The sequence below is a fragment of the Molothrus aeneus genome, chromosome 3, assembly GCF_037042795.1.
Source record: "Molothrus aeneus isolate 106 chromosome 3, BPBGC_Maene_1.0, whole genome shotgun sequence".
Taxonomy (NCBI): Eukaryota; Metazoa; Chordata; class Aves; order Passeriformes; family Icteridae; genus Molothrus; species Molothrus aeneus.
In genome coordinates, this window is record NC_089648.1 from 38,744,005 (window position 1) to 38,763,593 (window position 19,589).

Sequence of the window (19,589 nt, forward strand, 5' to 3'; positions counted from 1 at the left end):
TTACAGTCCTAATGAATGTAAAAAAACATTTCTATTCCTTTTTCATATAATCTGCAATTTACATTGTTTCACTGGGGTACAGTGTTCTCTTTAAAAACATAATACAAAGAGTTATAATTAACATGTGTGTAAAAGTGCAAATAAGTATTTTTTATTAGAAGGAGACTAGAGCAAACTTCTGAAGTATAAGTTTTAGTTAATGTATTTTTTTTATTCCAACTTGCATTAAGACCAAATATTCTTTGTTTCTAACAAAGCTTGCAGTTTTAATAGGCCTACTATTAAATTTTTCATATGACTTTAATTGAATGTAACTCTTCTCTGCATAATTGGTTTTTCTGCAGTTTGAAAATATATAAAAGTAATGAGAAAGTAAAGGTTTACTTAACCATGTAAACTTTTCTAAAGTTTGTGGAGTGCTTAAGAGATCAAATATAAATTAACTAAATTAATGCCTCTTTCTTTGTAGGGTGCTGGTCAAGACAAACTTGGAATATATGTCAAGTCTGTTGTGAAAGGAGGTGCTGCTGATGTGGTCAGTAATATTCTTAATTCATCAATTTCAAAAGTAGTAAGAGCCTTCAGAAATGCTTGAAAATCCTTTGTTTCCTAGTTTGTATGATTCACTAGTTTGTGAATGATTGATTGTTTTAGTGGAGATCATGCTAGCATTGACGTATGAATTTGCTTCTCTTGAATACGTATTTAGGATGGTCGTCTGGCCGCGGGGGATCAGTTGCTTAGTGTGGATGGTCGAAGTTTGGTGGGCCTGTCCCAGGAGAGGTACGGAATGCTTTCCTTGGTTGTTTGTATACAAAGAAAATGTTAGCCTAATAATGTACCAAAATGGGCAGAAGCTCATGATTTTTACACTTTAGGCTTTGTCTTGGTGTCTGATAACTGCCTATGGATAACCTTGGCAACAAATTCAACTGTTTGTGTACTATTTTTCTCTTCTTTTCCTGCAGTATGGGTTATTTATATAAAAGAGATTGTAAGATTGTATTATACTTTTGGATTTTGGTTTTGAACAATCTTTATTTCAGTCTAATTTTAAATACTTTGGCTTCTGACCTTTGAAGCAGAAACTGGGACTAAATAGTACTTGCCAGTAGGTATTGTCTGCGTGCATAAGCCTATCTTCTTTCATTATATTGTAATTTTTTTCAAAGTTATTTTAAGTATTAATCTGAAAAAGAGTGCTTTGTCAAGCAACAGATTACTGTTAATAAGGGTAACTAAGTAATGCAGTGCCTAATTTAATTTTGTTTTATTTTCTCTGCCTTTTTTTGCAGGGCAGCAGAACTTATGACTAGGACAGGTTCTGTAGTAACACTAGAAGTAGCAAAACAAGGAGCAATTTACCATGGCCTGGCAACCCTGCTTAATCAGCCATCCCCAATGATGCAAAGAGGTAAAGATACTAATATTGATGTTAATAACAGCTTCGTAAGTCTGTCTTCTGCATTCATAAGAATGCAGAAAATATAATCATTTACAGTATCATACCAAGCATTACTATAATATTAAATCAGAAAAGAAATGTAATTGCACAGAAAAAAAGAAATTTCCTTTCTTATCAGAAATTCATCTAGTTTTAAATACTGCTTGAAATTTTCCTAGTCTAATAATGAATAAATCCTTTGCACATGCACCTTTCAAAAGTTAATTATGCATTTAAACACAATTCAGATTAGAATTAATTTTTGTTTTAACAAATGGAATACAATTAATATAAAGGGCATTAAACTCAATGGCATTTTTTATCCCTTTTATAAGAGCTTCTCTCCTCTCAGAATATGTCTTCCTTGTAACCACAGAGTGCAGTGTAACTAGTAGGAGAGAAATAAATGGAAACAAAAGCCCTGAAATGTATTTTGCCATTGAATTTTAATTATTTTTTTTAAACTAGAAATGTTGAAATGTATCTTCTTAAGTTTCAGTGTCTGATCATAAGAAGTTCTTGGATGCTTCTCCAATGTTTTATTTTATCATCCTACTTCAGGGTACTAACAAAAGACATATTAAAGTCTAATATAAAATAGTATTGTAAAGGAAACAATTTTGTTAATGAAGACATTTTCTACATACAGTACCAGTATAGGAAAGAATGGGTTAAAAGAACAAATCCTTATTATCACAGTTGACACCACCATCCCAGATGCCATATGTCCCAGTCATCCAGAGACCTCTCAGTATAACATATTTAGTTTTTCCAATTGTTGTGATAGCTTGTCAGAAGTTCTTTTGAAGAATACAGATGGAGGGAATTCTGTACATTTGATAGAAGATTGGGATTACATATTTGAAGAAAAAAAGATTTTTAAATCTAGCATTTGCTTTACTGGGAACTTAATTTTTATATATAAGCTCAAGGTAGCTCTGGTTTGAAAAAAAATACGCTAGGCAGTAGTTAAGGGAAAAGGAGAAACTACATATCCAACTGTTACAGTTTCTGACCGCCGTGGCTCAGGTAAACCCCGACCAAAGAGTGAAGGTTTTGAGCTGTATAACAATTCCACGCAAAATGGATCACCTGAGAGTCCCCAGCTGCCCTGGACGGAGTACAGTGAACCAAAGAAGCTGCCAGGGGATGACAGATTGATGAAGAACAGGGCTGATCATCGTTCCAGTCCCAATGTAGCAAGTAAGAAAAGTTATCCTTCTTTTGGGGATAGATTCCTCCTGCAGTAGTTTTAGAGGCTGTTGTATTCAAAAGGGGGTGACTGTTTTTAAAAATGAATTAAGTTTAAAATACCAGTGTAGTGGTAACATTTGGAGCAAGCTTCTTGCTAGAACTACTTAAAGACAAAATAGTTATTTTGTGAATACTGTTACTTTATTAAGTCTTTATTAAGGCCTGTAAATTATTATTAACAGTCATGTAAATGCTTCCTTTAACTTTCCAACAGATCAGCCTCCAAGCCCTGGGGGAAAGAATGCTTATGCATCTGGAACTACCACCAAAATAACCTCAGTCTCTACTGGAAATCTTTGTACAGAGGTCAGAAATGGCAAGCAAAATGCTGGCTATTAAACTTTCTTTATCTATTAGTAGTGTCAGTGGGCTTGAGTCAAATCAGTGTCTTACTGAACTATTTGACCACCATGCTGTTGCTTGTGACTGGGTGGAGTTTTGCTTATTACAGCTAATGAAAGGTTTGGAAAGTTTTCATTGATTTCATTAAATTTTGTTCATGAAGTTGTCCTTGTGATTTTTAGGTTTGTACAATGTTGCATACTCGCTTTGAGACCATAAAAACATGAGTCATAGCCACAGTTATATTTGATACTAGGCAACCTCTTCATCTCCTGTCCCAGATGAGTAATGCTCTTAGGAGCCAAAAGAAAATATTTGGAAAAAGCATGTTTAGAACAATCTTCAATACAGATCTATGTGATTAGAGAATCCTACCTTGGTTTTTTTTCTCCCTTTTTCAGGAACAGATTCTGCCACCACGACCTGAAGCTTATCCCATCCCAACACAGACCTATACTAGAGAATATTTCACATTTCCAGCTTCAAAGTCGCAGGATCGAATGGGTCCAGCTCAGAGTCAGTGGCCAAGTTATGAAGAAAAACCACAGCTTCAGGCAGAAAGTAATCATTCTATCAATACTACCATGCAGGTGAGAAGTAATTTTTTTCAGTATGAGGAAAGAAGGACACTGCTTGCTTTCCATTCCTGGGCTGCTAGAGACTTTTTTCAGAATAGTCAGTTCTCTACAACTATACCATAAGATGGCAACTGTACTTTTGCCAAGGTGGGCTTGAGTTCAGGAACCCTATGGTTTGGGTTTTTTTCCTTCACATTTTGCCTTTCCTCCCCCCCACTCCTTCCTTTCACAGAATTTGTTACCATGTTCTGCAGACCTGTTTTCTGGGATATTTTAATCCCCCTGTTGGAGATAATGGGGTGTAAGTGGTAGTAGGGTTCATCATGTAAAATGTTCTGTGGCTTTCTGAAAAGCAAACTAAATCTCCATTCTTCCAAGAAGGTTTATGTGGAAAATTGTTTGCCTGAAGGGTGTGTTATTTAAATGATAAAGTATTAAAATTGAAATAAAACAGTTCTTAAGACCTATCCAAGGTGTTCACTGAAACACATTCCCTTTTCCTAGTTAAAAAAAGAAATGTATAATTTCAAATCATATCTATTATCAAAGTGTGGATACATCTTGACATGGAATGAATTTACACCCATTGTACTTTTAGAAATTCAAACACAGTGCTGTTCTGCTCCTTGTAGTGAGAACTTCATTCAAATCCATACAGGAAATTAAACCTAGATCTCCTAAATCTAGTTACTGGATCATCTTCTTTCTCTAATCTACCAGATTTAAAAATATAGAGAACTTTTTTTTTTCCTTGCTATTTCTTAATTAGTGATAAGAGCAGAGCCTTACACCAGACTTATCTTTTACTTTTGGAAAAGTGTTGTGTAAATTAGCTTGAGATTCTGTCTAACTAAGCAAAGAAAGAATTGTTTATAGGTTGCTCACACATGCATGGGCAAGAGTATTCAGTAAAAAGTCACTTTTATTTTAGTGTTTTTTTTAGTATTCTAGAGAGTAAATTCTTGATATTTGGGCTGTTAAAAAAATAGATGTTTTGCTCAAAGTAAGACAGTAATTTTGAAAGGGAAATGCTGCAAGTTGAACAACTTTACCAAATAAGATACAGAAATATTTTACTGAATTTCCATGCTTAACTCTTACACATTTCATTATTTCTTCTCACTTAATCTTAGCTGCATAGCTAACATCTGCATGCTCTCTGTCAGTTATGGGAGAAAGGGAGGTGGGTGTCTCCAGAGAACGGTTCCTACCCATTTGTCTTAACTGAATTCTATGATAATTGTTGCCTGGACATGCATCTCTCCCCTGCTTAAAACAAGTTTAAGTGAGTAGCTTAGATGAGGTGGTTAAAACTGGTAAAGATGAAGCCCATCTATTAAAGTTGTTGACAGACACTGAATTTGAGCTATAGCCTTAAGGCTGAAGGCAGGACAGAAAAGGATTTTGCTAAAGCAAAATAGAAGGTTTAACTCCTTACTAGCACTGAAAGTGTTAATAGATTTTCCCTGCCAGACAATAGTTCTTTTAAGTTGAAAATTAGAAGAAAACAGAAGAAAAACTTTTACAAAAATAAAAAAAATACGCTTTAATCTTTGCAGAGAAAACTGAGCTTGTAAAAAAAAAGCTGCTAAATGCCTGTTTTCTATTCTGAAGGCATTAGCAAACTTTGGCTAGGTGCATCTTTACAGCAAATCTACCACAAATAACTTGTGTTCAGCTCCTTTGGACTAATAGAGCATAAAAAATACACTTGTTCCTCTCAAAGAAGGCATTCTTTAGAGGTCATAGTTAAGGTCATTGATGGAGGAAGATAAAAGGAGTTTGCTTTGTTAGTCTTCTCTCAGTTGTTGATAATTGGTGCATTATGTGTTCAGTGCGTAGCAGTTCCTAACATTCAAAGTATGAATATTTGCTTCAAGAAAATCATTAACAGATTTAATAATCCTGGTTTATGGTCCAGTGTTCCTTTTCAGGTGGTTGTTCAGTGCAATGGGACCCAGAGCTTCTATAGAAAAAGACTTGGTGTTGCACTAAAGTGACAAAAATCTCAAACCATTATACTCATGTTCCAGGAGCAGGTAGAATTAGATTGCCTGCCTGGATTCTGTACCCTGAATTGTGTCAGTAATGGGAGCTTTCTTCAGGGCATCTCTCCTGCTAATGGAGGAGGGTAGGCAGAGGCATTCTTCTCTCTCTCTGTCTGCAGCCTTTGTGTTTGCTTTCCCAATAGGAAACATGTTCAGTGAAGCCAGTTGAAGTCTGAATGGCAGAGCTGGTATGACTGAGTCACTGCTCAGAGCTACCAGGACTCTCATACTCACACATGGGGGAGGGGCTGTCAGGGATAGTCCTGAGAAACTGAGCGAGCTGGGGAGGTTTTCAGCTTAAACTCCATTTTGCATTCATCATTCCTCCCAGTCCAGTTACCAGGCAGTTCCCAGGAGCTTACTAAGTCTTCCATCGCTTGAATGAGTTAAGAAGACTGAGAAAAATATTTTATTGTTGGTTTTGGGAAACCTACTGGTTATGGAAATGCTGAAATTTGTTAAAAGTAATTACCTTCAGTAATAAGAATGTGTTTTGTAAGCCATTTTCAAATATGTTTTAATGTGGATGGACTGTGATACACATGACTTGTTTAATGTTTTTCAGCGTGTAGCTCGTTCTCAGGAAGAGCTCAGAGACAAAGTTTTCCAGCCAGAGAGGAATCGTTTGGAAGTTGTCATACGCAAGGATGTGGAGTACATTGATCGGAAGTCAGACAGCGATCAGTGGATGAATTCATCTGTGGATTCCAGCACATCTAGCCAGGAACACCTGAACCATTCCTCCAAACCAGTGTCACCTGGTTCTTGTTTAACTAAAAGTGGACCTGGCCGTTGGAAAACTCCAGCCACTAGCCAGCCGACTCCAGTGGCCATTTCCCAGCCCATCAGAACAGATCTTCCCCCTCCACCGCCACCTCCTCCAGTGCATTATGCTGCTGAATTTGATGAACTACAAATGGATTTGCCTCTGCCTCCACCTCCTCCTCCAAATCAGGTAGGAGCACAAGCCTCCTCCCAGGTAGCTGCTGCTGAGCGTAAAAAAAGAGAAGAGCATCAGAGGTGGTATGAAAAGGAAAAGGCACGTTTGGAAGAAGAACGAGAAAGGAAACGTCGTGAGCAGGAGAGAAAACTGGGCCAAATGCGTTCTCAGCCACTAATTCCTGCTCAGCCTGTAGTTCCTCCTGTCTCACTTCAACAAGTGAAATCAGAAAAGCCCTCAACTTTACAGAGGCCTCAAGAAACAGTTATTCGAGAGCTGCAGCCCCAGCAGCAGCCACGGACTATTGAGCGGAGAGACCTGCAGTACATTACCATCAGCAAGGAAGAACTGTCCTCTGGTGATAGCCTCTCTCCAGATCCATGGAAACGGGATGCGAAGGAGAAGCTGGAAAAGCAGCAACAGATGCACATCGTGGACATGCTGAGTAAAGAGATTCAGGACCTTCAGAACAAACCTGATCGTACAGCAGAAGAAAACGACCGCCTCCGCAAACTCATGCTTGAGTGGCAGTTCCAAAAGCGACTGCAAGAATCAAAACAAAAGGATGAGGATGATGATGAAGAAGAGGATGATGAGGTGGATACTATGCTCATCATGCAGCGACTGGAGGCAGAAAGAAGAGCAAGGGTAAAATCCTTTCTAGAAAAAAATACTGTAAATTTCTAGCTTGGTGGGTTTTCATGCTTTGAGTGTTTTGATTTTCCTAGACAGTAAAGGAGGATGAGACTTTCTTAAATGGCTTGAATTTTAGAATTAGTAACTTAGAGTGGTTTCATCAGTTAAGTAATATATTGTGAAAATATTGAAGCTACCTTTTATAGAATTCAATTTTAGCAGTTGAATTTATTTTTCTGGTTTTGGGGAGAGAAAAGTTTCCTTTGGATAAAGGTTTTTTGCCACGTACCTCGAGTATGGTTAGAGGGTAAAATATGTTAAAAATTTGCTTGGAGAAAGGTAAGCAAAAACATTTGAAATTAATGAAAGTTTGTAGGAGAATCAGGAATAAAAATAGTGTGATTTCTCCCTCTCCTCCCCAGTGTATTTACCTCTAAAAGTTTTTATTTACAGTCTTGGGTCATGAACACAGACACTGAATGCATACTGTTTCCAGGGAGTAGTGAGCTGAACAGACATTCCAACTTGCTGGTCTGATACAGCTGCTGCCTCTACCTTTAACACCCCTCAGTGCTGACCACAGCAGTGGAGGGAGCATTGCTTGAGCTGTGTGGTATTGGGTGGTGTAATAGCTAATACACCCTGTCTAGAGCTCCAGCTCCTGTAATCGGAGGCCTGGATTTTTCATGGTGTCCAGTTTAATCAGCATCTGAGGTTTGCTTACCTTAGCTTCAGTTCTGTGAAAGCTCATAATATTTGTAATAAGATAATACAACTGAACAGTTGGTTCGGTGGAATTTTTAACCATTCTTGCTGGTGGCTGTTGTCTCCCAAGACTCTGCTAAATCTACTGTTATTGAGAAAAGGTGTCTATAGGAAAATCTGTTCTTTCCTGAATAACAGCATGGATTCCAAAATTACATACCAATAGCTATGCTTTTCCAGGCTTAAAAGCTAGCTCTGTAATATGTTCAGTGTCTTCTGTGTGTTTGTCTTGAAAAGTTGACTTAATTCTGTGATAAGCAGTGTTTAATTCCTGAGAAATGTTTGGACATGCTTGTTTTGACATTCAGAAATAGCTGGTGGCTTGAGTGGGATTTGAGTTCACGATTGTTTTGGCAGCTTCATTTCCTAAACTTACTCTTCTCATATTCGCTGCAGTCTGCATTGCTTTCCTTTTTTTTCCCTTATGCCTAACTTTATTACTGTGTAAAAGAATAGATACCTCAAACTTGGAAATTGAAGAAAGAAAAAGCTAAATATGTATTCAGCAAACAGGTTTCCCTAAAGTCCAGCATTGCTAACAGGCAATTTGTGGCACAGTAGACAGTTACCTATGGGCATAAAAAATTAATGTGTAACTGCCATTTTAACAAACAGTGTCTTTGAAATTTTACTGTGGCGAGGCTAAGAAAGCCACGTGTTAATGAAAAAAAAAAGCCAGTTGTATTGCATAACAATATTAGTCTTCTCTGCAAGTGCTGGCTTTAAAACACTATTTGTGCATGAAGTTCTTCCAGCTTTTTGGAACATTTTGAAACTAAAAAATAACAGTTGTATTGAACTGAATTCATGTTTTCATTTTGATTACATTTCACTTTTAGAGATGCAGTTAAGTAGCATCTTTGCAGTACTACTGAGGTGGATTATTTGGATATTTTGGATTATTTGTTTTAATTTCTGTATTTCACATTTATGTCCATTCAGTTCCTCATTCTAAAGCAGCCAACTAAACAAATAAAAGAAAATGCTTTTGAAATAACACATGTCTAACATATCTTTATTTACACTGTGCATCTTTCTTTTTTTTCCCCTTTCTTACTACCTGCAGCAGACTGCTGTGCCAGCAATCTCTGTTCTAGATTTGGTATGTTTGTTTCTTTCTCTTCAATATCTCTTTCCCATTTCAGTTCCTTACTATTATTAATAACTGCCCTATGTGCTTTGGATGATGATCTGGCATCTTTAGGTGTTCAGAGATCATTATGATACTGTAAGCAGTCAGTTAACTGCAAGCATGCATTTGAATGTTTTCAGATATGGTGATTCCTTTCCCTGTGTTTCCTTCCTCTTAGATGTTGTGTTCTGCTTGCAGACTTGATTTTGTTTGTTGCAGCAGTGATCTAACATAAAAACTGTATCTATTGATTTGTGCAATTTTTTTTACAAAATCTTACTAATAACTTTGAATGAACAGGCTGTGAGGTAAGATTGCTTCCTTTCCCTTTTGCACCCATGCAGGTTTTAGAAGAGCTCTAAGAACATTTCCTTTACAGTTTGAAGGGAGATTGTACTGAGAGCCTAATAATACAGCATACTTCTTCAGCACATGCTGACACCCTGCTGTTTGCAGGTGTTACAGGTGTTTGGTTTTGGCAGATTAACATAAAAATGGATTGTAAACTCAGAAATCACTTCCAAACTGATATTTCCAAGTTGGTTGCATAAACATGCAATCATTAAATTACAATATAATTTCAGTTTCAATTGGTTAATACTGTTCTCTTGCATCTAAAACATGACAGGCTTTCAAACTGGAACAGTAATTGCTATGACTCCAGCTAATGTTGTATTTTATTGCACTCATTGGGCATGGAAAAGGAGTTTTGTAGTCTTCCATAGCAAAAATACATCCCCTTCAAAGTCAATTTCTGTGTAATTAGTGTACCAGTTCTAAAAGAAAGGGGATGTTAGTAAAATTTAATTTGTGCTGCTTGGAAAAACTGTCAGTGTGTCGGTTCGAAATATGGATTTGAATATTCAGCACTGCTTTATGAAAAAAAATCACCTTCTAAAATGCATACTTCTTATAAAATCTAAGGTGCTCAGTTTTGTATCTGTGTGCTACGTGAGTGTTAAACAGTTTACAGCAGTGGAACAGGTGAAGCATTTCACCTTCTTGAATTTAAGGACAAGCCAGGAGTCATGGATTTTTCAGACTTAGTATCTTATCAATATTTTCTAATTACTACCTATATTTTTTTTGCTCAAACCTTGATTCCTGGAGCTGCAACTCAATAGATAGAAAGCTTTTCCAAGCAGACAGCAAACATCTGGATCTTTCAGCAACAGGTTGATGAAGGCAGATGGTATCACCAGCTTGAAAAATGGATTAGACAAATACATAGACATCACGCCTGCAAACAGCTGCTCAGAGGATTAGACAAGGCTGTACCAGCTGACATCTCTAGTAGTGTGCTAAATGCCAGGGGAATGCTAGAAGAAAAGGCCAGGCTCAAGTGCAGCTCTTTTTGCCTTGGTCAGAGACAGAAAAATACTGGGCTAGATGGATGCATGGCCTGAATCAGTCAATGATTTATGATGTTCATAAAATTAGCTTTAAAAAAAGGCAGCAAGCTAATACTAAAATAGTTGAACACTACAGCCAGAAAATACCACTTTTTCATATTTTCATGATTTTTATCCTATTCACATGACTTTCGAGACATAAATGCATCTAAACAATGCATTGTATATACTTCATATACCCAAGTAATTGCTACTTTGTTTCTTAAAAAACCCCAAAACCAACAACAACAAAACTTTGTCTTGTTTGATGCTTATTTTGTATGTCTAGAGTGAGCATGGTTGATAGCTGTTCTTCTAATTACAAGGCTGAAGGAAGGTGATGAACAGTTAATACAAGAATTGTCAGCTTGTATTAGATAGTGTTTGTTTTTTGAATTCCCCAGGACCTATGAGATCTGACACAGCTTTTTAGCTGTCGTTAAATAAATAGGTATAAACTTAAAGTTCTCCTGGAGCATCTTTTAGAGTGTTATAAGCAGTACTTGGAGAAATTAACGTTTTTTGAAATTTGAGAGTTCCTGGATTTGAGAATGGCCTGCCAGGTGTGTGGATATCTTAACATTCCTGATAGGATCAGCCCACTGACCCCTTTACCAGAAGCAGTAGCTCGGAGGAAGGGTGGACTTCTCTGCCCTCCGAGGTGTAGGAGTAGTGCTGCGAGTGATGTTGGCAATAGGGAGACAAAGTTGTGTGACTGAGCAAATGGTTGGCACTTTGCAGTAGAGCTGGGTCAAAGCAGGGGAGAAGAATTGGTGCTTTGTGCTCAGTTGCTTTGCTCGGTTACAGCTGGGAGAATGCTCTTCTCCATCACTCTGGCTGTACAAATTAGTTGTTCTTCCCTGTTAAAATATAAGCACGTGGCTTTGGAGGAGATAGTGGAAGTACAGTAAATCATGTGAAAACATGACTTTTAAACAAGAGAGAAACTGATTTGGATAGAGAAGCATCCAATCAAAATACTCAACCTGGGAATCTTACAGCCCTCTCACTAGAAGTGAGATGCAAAGCTGATTTTCCTTTGCATCTTGAAAATTTGGAGTGAAGTTAGAACTGGGTACTGTTGAACACACAGAATTACAGACACATGCCTGCAAGTGCTCTGGCATATCTCATCATCCTACCACTCCGTGCCTTGGTCTGGGAATGCTCCAAAATAGAAACTAGTTAGTGATCATCAGGAAATGAAATGTCATCTCTTAAGTTTCTGTATTCTCATTTCTGCCTTCCATACAATTTTTAGCCATTTTCCTATAGATATATTATGTCTAGAATAGCCTCTGACCTGAATACAGTTGTCTTCACAATTCTTATGATTCCGATGTTAACAACAATTACCAGGTGGGCAGCTTGGTAACTTTTGCCTTCTTTCTTTAGTTATGATCAGAAGACAATTAAACAAACCAGTCCTAACTTTCTCTATAATTTGGTTGGAAATTCTTTACCATTTAAGTGCTTTTGAATAGGAATATTTGCTGCTAAGCAGTAAGGCATCCATACCATAACCTGGGAGCAGTAACTGCCATGTTCAGGGTGTTTTTCTAATATAGTTGGGACAGGAATTTTCCTGTATTTTCTCACCGTGCAGTTTTTGCTTGCCTTTTTTTTTTTCTTTTTTTTTTTCATTATTAAGAGGAAATGACTTTTCTTGTATAAACTCTTGTGAATTAGTAGCTGTATTTCCTTTTGACAGCAATATTATCTCCTTTGTTAAAATAATGTTTTTCTAATAACTAAGACAAGAAGTCTTAATCCAAGCAGGGAGTTGGTTAACTACTCTGTTCGCTGCTCTGCAGTGCAAACTGAGTTCGATCTTTATCTTTGTTGTTTTCAGTTAGGAATGACAAAGTTTTAGCCCTAAATAAGGGGAATTTACTCGGAAATAGCATCCTCTAAAATACATTCATCAAATTAATTTTGTTCTTTAGCTTTCATGTTCAAAAATGAATAATGTGGAGAAATAATTGGAAGAAAATTAGCCAAACTGTTTATACTTTTTTATTAATTAATTGGGGAGGAAGATACTTGCATGAAGGTTGTCCTCACAAAGTCTATTAAGATTTAATTTCTCTTTCTCTCTTGTACTGCTTTGTGTCTTAAGGGTCTTTTTCTATAAGTGAATTTGGATTGTAACATAAAATCCAGGAGTAGAAAAGTATCCCTGTTACATGCAGTTTATAGCAAGATCAAATCATTTGTTGATTTATACTAATAAGGATTTTTTTAAAAAATTGTGTGGAGGGAAAAAAAATTACTTTAAAACATATGCAACAGTAAGAAATAACACAGCATGTAGTCTAATTTCTACTTGTATTACTGTGCTAGTGAATATTCCTGTCCATCAAGGGCTTATATACTGCTAGCTTTAAAGAATCATGCAAAGTTTGGATAGTGCTCAGTTTTCCTATCTGTGCAGCATCACACACATATATAAACCAGTATTGTCTGTTGGACATGAATTGTTCTTGTGAGCTGTTTCATCCCAGTAGTCAAACGTTTTCTTTCCTTCACTCTCTGCTTTTTCCAAAACCCATCTGCTGCAGATATAGTGGGAGATTTTATTTCCTGAGACTATTTGCAGACTTGCTGAATGAGCCTGTTACTTTAAATGGATTGACCCTTTGACTAATGAGTCATGATTTTCCGGTGCTTGAATTCTAATCCAGAAAGAAAAAACCAATTGACTGCTGGAGCTGTGGACTTCTGGTTCCAAGTATTTAATTTCATTTTACTGTACCTATGAGACTATGGTTGTTGAAGCTCTCTGGAGCATGAGTCACATCAGTCTTTTACTGGGGGTTCATACATGACTGCTAAAAATGTCTCCCTGTGAAATTTGTGCTTTTATGTATGTAGTACTGTGCACCTCTATTTTGCTTTTTCTTTCCTTAGGGATTTTAGGCAACAGTGTAACAAAGCATACTTGTAATGACTGGAAATTGTATTGATGGATATGTAGCATAGCATTCTCTGCTGAATGAGTTATTTTTAGATGCCAGTATTTAGTTACATTTTTAGTTACCTTTTTGACCCATCTTGCCCATGTGAGTGACCAATTAAAATTGTGTCTCTGTTAGTTACAGGATGAAGAACGCAGACGGCAGCAACAACTGGAAGAAATGCGGAAAAGAGAAGCAGAAGACCGGGCCAGGCAGGAAGAAGAGCGCAGACAGCAAGAGGAGGAGCGGACCAGGAGAGAGGCTGAAGAAAAGGTTGTGGTCTTCTGAGTGCCACAGGGGTTCTTGCAGGCCTTTCCTCTTCAGCCTGCCCAGTACCAGCTCAGTGTTGGTTCAGCAGGGTTTAAACACAGTAGCCCTGGTGATAGGGATCATGGCCCAAGGTTTCAACTTGTCTATCCAAACCAAAAAGGAATTAAAGAAACAGCCCATTCCTGCTGGCTGGAGTTGACTGGTATTGCAGAAATAGTACTGCAGGCTTAGTGCCTGACAGTTCTTAGCAGGGGCGAGGCTCTTAACTTCAGAGCCTTTCTGAAAATTATGGAAGAAATCAGGTACTTCCTGTTTCCCTTCAGCTCCCATCATAAATTGCATACCTTTTTTATTATCATGGCTCAGTTAGTGCTATTGGGTTTTCCTATGTCCTAGTAGATGACACATACATATTTCTGTAGTATTTTTTAATATAGATACAGAGAGAAGCGTGAAATGCGATGGAGTAGTGATGAATATTCCATATTGCTTTTTATGTTTGGACTGTTTGGAGGGAAGTGGTTTCTAGAAAGCAAGTAAATAATTTTAGCAGATAAGTGTGCAGTCAAATTATAAAAACTCAGGGCTGTAGGTTCTGCGAAACATTATACATAAATATGAGAAGCTTAACTGATCAACTAGAAGACAAAGCAACTTATTTGACTCAGCATGTTTCTTAAGACCTTTTTGTTCCTAGAGAAAGCAGTTACTTCTGTTCAGTTTGCCTGTTAGTAACACTGACTTCAGAAAGAAGGCTGGCTTTTAAAGTTGTTCATCTTGGAAGATTGAGCAAATACGTTTAAAAAGCCCCCAAACTTTAGATACATTAACTTTGTTCATTTATTTTTCAGGCTTTGTTAAATTGTTTCCATAAACAGTATGGTTGGATGAGTGGAAGAGGTGGTAATAAGAGAGAAGTGAGGCAGGTGTATCTGGAGTGCGGAAAGGTTTTAGAAATAGACTGTAGAGACCTTAAAAAAATGCAACCAAGAGAAAACAACTATGGCTTTCTTAACTTCTGAAAACGATGCAGCCAAATGACATTTGGATCACACTTGAAAGAGTTTTCACTGGCAGATGTTGACTAAGATACTTCTACCAACTCAGAACTCAGTACCATCAGTAAAATGGTTTTAGAGAGTAGTACAAGGAGATGAGTTTCATGTCTTTGCCGCAGATGAACAAGATCAGAGCTATTTATTATTTTTTCAGGATAACTGACTCAGTATTGGACAGATAAACATTGAGGTGGATTTCTTTAAACATGTGGATTAAAACCAGAAGTTATGGTTATTTCAGATGCCATATATTCTCAGCAGAAATTATTCTATGCTTATGCGCAAAGGGTTTTGTAATGTACATACAGTTCCCAAATACACCTCATTTGTTATCGAACTACTGAATAAACCCTTGTATTAATTTACAATGTGTCTGAGACAAGAGCTGAACAGAATTAAATGTTATTTAGTTTAAAAACAGAACAGTCTTTTTAAGCGGAAGAATACACAGAAGGTATTTAATGACCTTTTAAATGGTCAGTAACCTCATGTAGATATCATTACCATCATTTCTGTTTTAAATGCCTTTAACAGTATTTGTTTGATGCCTGTTTTGGAAAAATTCTTCGTAATAATTTTTTTGTGTGAAAGTAGTTTTCCTGGTGTTTATACTAGAAAGTTGGTTAGGAGTCATCTATTCCAAGGCTCTGTTGACTAATTTACATTGTATAAGCATGAAACAAAATCACAAAGTTCCTTTTTTAAGGCGGTAGTTAATTTTGGTTATATTCCTCTCCCACAGATTCTCTACAACTTTAGTAAATCTGCACCTTATTAACTGTAGTTACAGTTTGAGTAATAAATGTTGGAATGCCCTTAGTTTATGCAGGCAGTTGCTTTAGTGACCACAGGCAGTGGTAAATCTGTAAATAACAGCTACACTGTGTTACTGGATGGCTGCTCGTTTTTTGCAAATGTGACAGTTTGACCACTGGCCAAACACCAGTGCACCCACGAAAATCATTCACTCTTAGTAGTAAATATTCTCTGTACGAGCCCATATAGATGCCCTGCTTATAGCCAGAAAAGGAGACAAAAAAGATTGACGGAGGATGTTTGTAGCTAAGTGATAGAAAACTTAAATCTCATGGATTGAAATGTCTGACCACTGTGTTTCTGTTTCCTCTGGGCTTTCAGAGGCGCCAGGAAGAGGAGTATTACAGTCGCTTAGAGGCTGAAAGGCGCAGGCAGCACGATGAAGCTGAGCGAAGATTGCTGGAACCTGACGAGCCTGGTCTGTACAGACCTCCGCTTCCACGGGAATATGAACTCCCATCCCCAACCCCTTCATCTAACGCTCCTCCTCCCCCACCTCAGCGAAACACCTCTTACCTCAAAACACAGGTCCTCTCCCCTGACACGATTTATACTGCCAAGTTTGTTGCTTACAATGATGATGATGATGAGGAGGAGGATTCCAATCTAGCAGGTCAGGATAAGTACTCCAGCACAAGAAAATCCTATGGTGACTTTCCTCCTGCCACCCTTAAGCCACAGCAGCCCTCCCGCCAGCCTCGCCCAGTTTCAGATGGCATCTTTCTTTCCAACTCATTCCAGTCATCTTCTGTCAATGCCAACAGTACTACTGTCAAAAAAAGCCAGCCCCCGCCCCCATCAAACAAACCAAGTTTCATCCATGCCAGCAGCTCTAAAGGTAGAAACAATGAAATAAGTCATCTCTTCAAAACTGTCCTTGTATTTTCAACTCCAGGGCTCTAGATTTAATCACTTATTTTGTGATTTCCCCCTCCCTTAATCACTGTTTTCACTCTGGTGATCTAACTTAAATCTTGATATTAATATGAATCCTTCAATTTTTAATTATTTTGATCTCTCAAATTTTCTTGCTCTTTACCCAAACTTTTCAAAAGCAAAAATTCCATCTTTCATGTATGAATCAGAAATTATTTTAACTGCTACTCAATCAGTTTGAAGTACTGTTGGTTTTGGCTTTCACTCTGTATCTCTAAGTGATTTGTTTTGTATGACTGCTATTTACTCAGAGCATCTGAAAGTGCACCTTTCTTGAACACAGGAAATCTCTCCTAAGGGGTTCATGGACAGATCTTATCTTCTGCTTTGTTGTTGGTACCAGGGTTCTCTCTCTTTTTAATAGTGTGTGCAAATGGCTTTAAAAATTTTATTTGTAGATGTAGATCTTAAATACACAAGCACCAAGAGAAATACAGGTCTTGCAGTTAGTTTCATGTATTAGGCACCATTCCTGAATTTCTGGTTTGTACAGTGCAGTTTCCTTGCAGAGAGACAAAAATCTAAATTTCATCTTAGTGCTGTTTGTTTTCCTCCTTCTCTTCTTTACCTCTATGTTTCTTTGACTCCTCATCTTCTTGTTGTTGTATAACTCCAAGCTAACCATAATGAAGTTTAATTTCAGTTAAAGTTCTAGCTGCCAGTAACTTCAGCACCATATTTTACCTGCAGAGTACTAATTGAACTATACTCTTGAATTCAAAGCTAATTCAGTCCAAAGTCTGGGGACTTTTTTTTTAAACTGATGCTGTATAGGAGTAATCTTGTATACTTAACTATTTGAGTATGTCTCACTCTGATAAGATTGCACTTTATTGATATAATACTTTGTCTTTAAACAGCAGCATCTGCTGGTACTTCTACATTTGTTTTCTTCTATGTTCTTTTGAAGGTGGTGGCCATGACATTCTCCTAGTTTATTCTTTTTACTTACACTGGCAGTTAACAAGTGCCTGACAACCAACTCTATGTGATCAATTCATCCTTTTAAATTGAGAAAGGTAGCAAGTCACCTGAGATCCCAAGGGAAGGTGTTTATGCTGGCTTCTAGCTGAATGATCAACTTGTTTGCTGGACTCAAGTCTCAGTGGCACAGATGGAATCCTGTAGTGTGTTACATCCCTCATCACTTTTTTGGCCACCTAACAAATTGGGAAAATCACTCGCTTGCTTTATTCAGCAGTGTGCCCTGGGCATTGGGAGGATATGAGCCTCCAAATAGGTTCCATCTATTAGAAGCACTTCTAATCCAGCTGCAATAATATGTGAATCTGATTTAGGATATATACAAAGCCACTGAACTGCTTGTCCACATCCTGTTCAGTTGAGGCTCAAGTCATCATTTTCCAGCAATGAAAATTAGCATCCTTTCCTTTGCAGGGCAGATTAGCTTCTGCTACCATTGAACTGCTTCCAGTGCTGAAGAGAAGCTCTGCACTGTATTGTGTAGTTTTTAATATTACTGAAGGGACAGTTTAGCTCAGTTATAATTACTGTCCCACTGGTGCAGCTGATGATCAGTAGTTCCACTGTTTGTGGTCAGCACAACACCCAAGTTGCATAAAAAAAAGTATCTACAGTGATTCTCCTGTAAAGTCAGGGGAAGCCTGGTAATTTATGCTGGAGTGGCCTATGAGATCTCAGGACCTAGTTGTCTCTGTGATAATAGCCTCTCTTTTCAAACCCACTGTCACTCCTCTCTGGCTCTGTAATAGGTTCTGAATCTTAAGGGAAAGTGAGGGAAGGTTTTAGCTTTTCAGTGTGATTTCATTAGACTGGAGGATAATTCTGGACTCTACCTGCTGTGTACTATCATAATGCCTACTACCGTGCACCTGAAATCACTGATAAACCCACAGCCAATTTTGTACCAGAAGAACTTCAGCTTTTGAACACCAGATATCACAAAGAATTAAGACTATTCTGAAAGGGCAGGCTTCTCACATGAAACATGGGTACTTTATGTCTGTACTTAATTTTTTTTCGTTCAAAGGATTTTCTAGGAATTCTTATTTAAAATTGACTGTAATAAAAAGTAAAATGTGCCTTCCATCACAGCATGTAGGCTTGCAAAAGCCGTTGCATCCCTTCCCTAGTTGGCACTTAGAAGGCTGTACATGTAATCAGTTAGGCAACCCTAGACCATCAGTCACTAGTTGTCACCACCAATCTCCCTGCCTCCCATCATCCACAACCCAGAATGCTATTTAGTATATAATTGCATTTCTAATCCTGCTTTCTGTTAATATTAATTGAAAAATGAATCTCAGGAAAGTGAAATGTTCAGTGGTATTGTTTGTGCACATTTGTTTTTCATGGAAAACAATCAAAAGGACAATTTACAAAGATTTGTTAGGGTTTTGGTAACAATTAAGGAATATTGTAGTATGATGCTTCGCCTTTAATAGCCTAATTCATAAGCCATACAACTAATTCTGAATACTCTTATTTCATAATTTTTAAAATAGCCATGAGAACAGGTTAACTTCACTTGATTGCTCAAGCTTCTCTGAAGACTGCCTGCGTAACGTACAAAGCCGTTTGCACAAAATGCAGAATTCACTGTGCAGTTTGACCATCTCCCATCTCGCTGACTCTGTTACATTCCTGTCCTTTACAGCTCTTTCCTGTTCTGAGTGTTAACTCTAGTGAACCATGCTTCTGCAAATTTTGCTCTTGTGCTTTCTTCCACTGGGTCTTTAGGGACCATTGGGTCTGTCAGCTCACTAAGGAAAAAGTCACCACCCAAATGAAAACCACTATCCAAATGCAAATGAAACCTTGTGGATCCAGCCACAAGCTTTTCAAAGTAGGGAAGGCAGTACTTACAGGAATGTAAGACTCACAACTAAGAGGAAAAAAAATCTTTATATGCCTGGCATACCTAGTATGATTTGGTTTGCTGCAAATTTTTGGTGGAAAAAATTTGGCCTACAACACATTAGCTAAATTGGCTTATGTGTTTTAGCCTCACTCAGAATTACTGAATATTTCTGAGAAGTTA

At 37.6% G+C, this 19,589-nt stretch overlaps 1 protein-coding gene across 7 annotated transcripts in view; it reads left to right on the forward strand.

The window, feature by feature from the left end:
- AFDN (afadin, adherens junction formation factor) overlaps positions 1–19,589 on the forward strand; it is a 115,162-nt gene that overhangs the window by 91,786 nt on the left and 3,787 nt on the right. For 4 of the 7 annotated variants that reach the window (XM_066546703.1, XM_066546700.1, XM_066546701.1 and 1 more), the window contains 9 exons: positions 470–535; positions 710–783; positions 1,296–1,414; positions 2,453–2,647; positions 2,913–3,004; positions 3,442–3,630; positions 6,232–7,254; positions 13,626–13,760; positions 15,953–16,244. In XM_066546703.1, coding sequence (XP_066402800.1) covers positions 470–535; positions 710–783; positions 1,296–1,414; positions 2,453–2,647; positions 2,913–3,004; positions 3,442–3,630; positions 6,232–7,254; positions 13,626–13,760; positions 15,953–16,244 — 2,185 coding nt within the window. Of the gene's footprint in view, positions 1–469; positions 536–709; positions 784–1,295; positions 1,415–2,452; positions 2,648–2,912; positions 3,005–3,441; positions 3,631–6,231; positions 7,255–9,073; positions 9,110–13,625; positions 13,761–15,952; positions 16,245–19,589 lie in introns of all 7 variants that reach the window. The other 3 variants (XM_066546699.1, XM_066546705.1, XM_066546702.1) reach the window with 3 other exon arrangements.